Below are 1,243 nucleotides of genomic sequence, written 5' to 3'. Positions count from 1 at the left end.
TATATATACACATAGTCATATATATTGCCGTTTCAAAAGCTTGAATTTTAAAAATAAGATTATATATTAAGAAAAAAATTAATGAAGAGAGATTTTGATGCATACAAAAGGTTAGCAGAAACTGTCTCCTGCTGGACGTACTTGGACTGGTATGAGTAAGCAGGAACATGGTCAGTAGCACTGTCCACCTGGATCTGTTGCTGCTGGCCAGCCACGTCCTGTGATGAAGGAGCCACTGTCTGGGGTGAAGCGTCTGTCACCACTCCCTGGACACACACACAGACACAGGTGGAAACATGTAAGCTTGGAAGAAGACAAGTATGCGGCTGTATCTAGTAAACTTCTCCTTCTGTCTACTCTGTGTTTACATTTGTGGTGTCGTATGCCTGTCTGTCTTGGAAAAGGGACAATTCTTCTGTTGCTTTTCTGCTGCTTATGAGGTTTGTCTTATTTGTTTTCTGTAAAAGGATTTTTTGGTGCAGTTTCATCACAGAAATCAAGAGTCTAAGGATAGAGAATATCTTTCCCGCAGACGTAATACAGACAATTTGATTTGACTTGACATAAAAGTATACCAAAGAGCATTTTTTTGTTTATTCACTTCTCAAACTGACAGACCCTATGGCAGCTCCATCCACTCTAAACACATAACTTCATTTAAAGCAAAGAGTTCTTCCATCCGAAGAAGCCAATATACGTTGAGAAGAATTACACACGCTGTAGAAGTGCGGCCGACGTTTGCTTCGTGCACTACAACAAAAAAATAAAATGAGCATTTTTATTCTAAGAAGAGCAATACCGAGGAGGCTAAACAATAAAAAAGATGCACAGTCTGTGCGTGAGATCATGCCATTAATGAAACATACTTTATATTTTTTGCTGAATTTTAAGTCTAAGGTAGAAACTTTTTTAAGGATGGCTACGTACAATCAATTCATCACAACAGCCTCTTAGCCTTTTTACGTGTCGAGCAATACAGATAGCCACCATCACTGAGTCATCTCAATCACCTTTAACAAGCTCTCAAGGATACTGCGTCCTGTCCATACATCAGCCCTCCAGACACTGGCTGATACAGTGATATACACCCCGCTGCTGACGCTGGCACTGAGAGGACAATTGTGAGGATGAAATAGGCAAGAGGTGCCGTGGGCTACGCTACAACTACATCTCTTTCCTCCGCCTCGCTCCTTCATGACGAAGACTGCAACTTTCTGACGGGGGTGGGATGTGGGAGGGGGTG

General features: G+C 41.8%; 1 protein-coding gene across 3 annotated transcripts in view; it reads right to left on the bottom strand.

Moving 5' to 3' along the window:
- Positions 1-1,243, bottom strand: part of LOC102200034 (RNA-binding motif, single-stranded-interacting protein 3-like) — a 287,017-nt gene that overhangs the window by 2,048 nt on the left and 283,726 nt on the right. For all 3 annotated transcript variants that reach the window (XM_005740714.2, XM_005740713.2, XM_005740715.2), the window contains one exon: positions 142-266. In XM_005740714.2, coding sequence (XP_005740771.1) covers positions 142-266 — 125 coding nt within the window. The remainder of the gene's footprint in view (positions 1-141; positions 267-1,243) is intronic.

Source organism: Pundamilia nyererei, unplaced genomic scaffold (genome assembly GCF_000239375.1).
Source record: "Pundamilia nyererei isolate P.nyererei 1_Seehausen unplaced genomic scaffold, PunNye1.0 scaffold00102, whole genome shotgun sequence".
NCBI lineage: Eukaryota > Metazoa > Chordata > Actinopteri > Cichliformes > Cichlidae > Pundamilia > Pundamilia nyererei.
The sequence above is the reverse complement of the archived record's forward strand: the minus strand, read 5'-3'. Positions and strand labels throughout refer to the sequence as shown.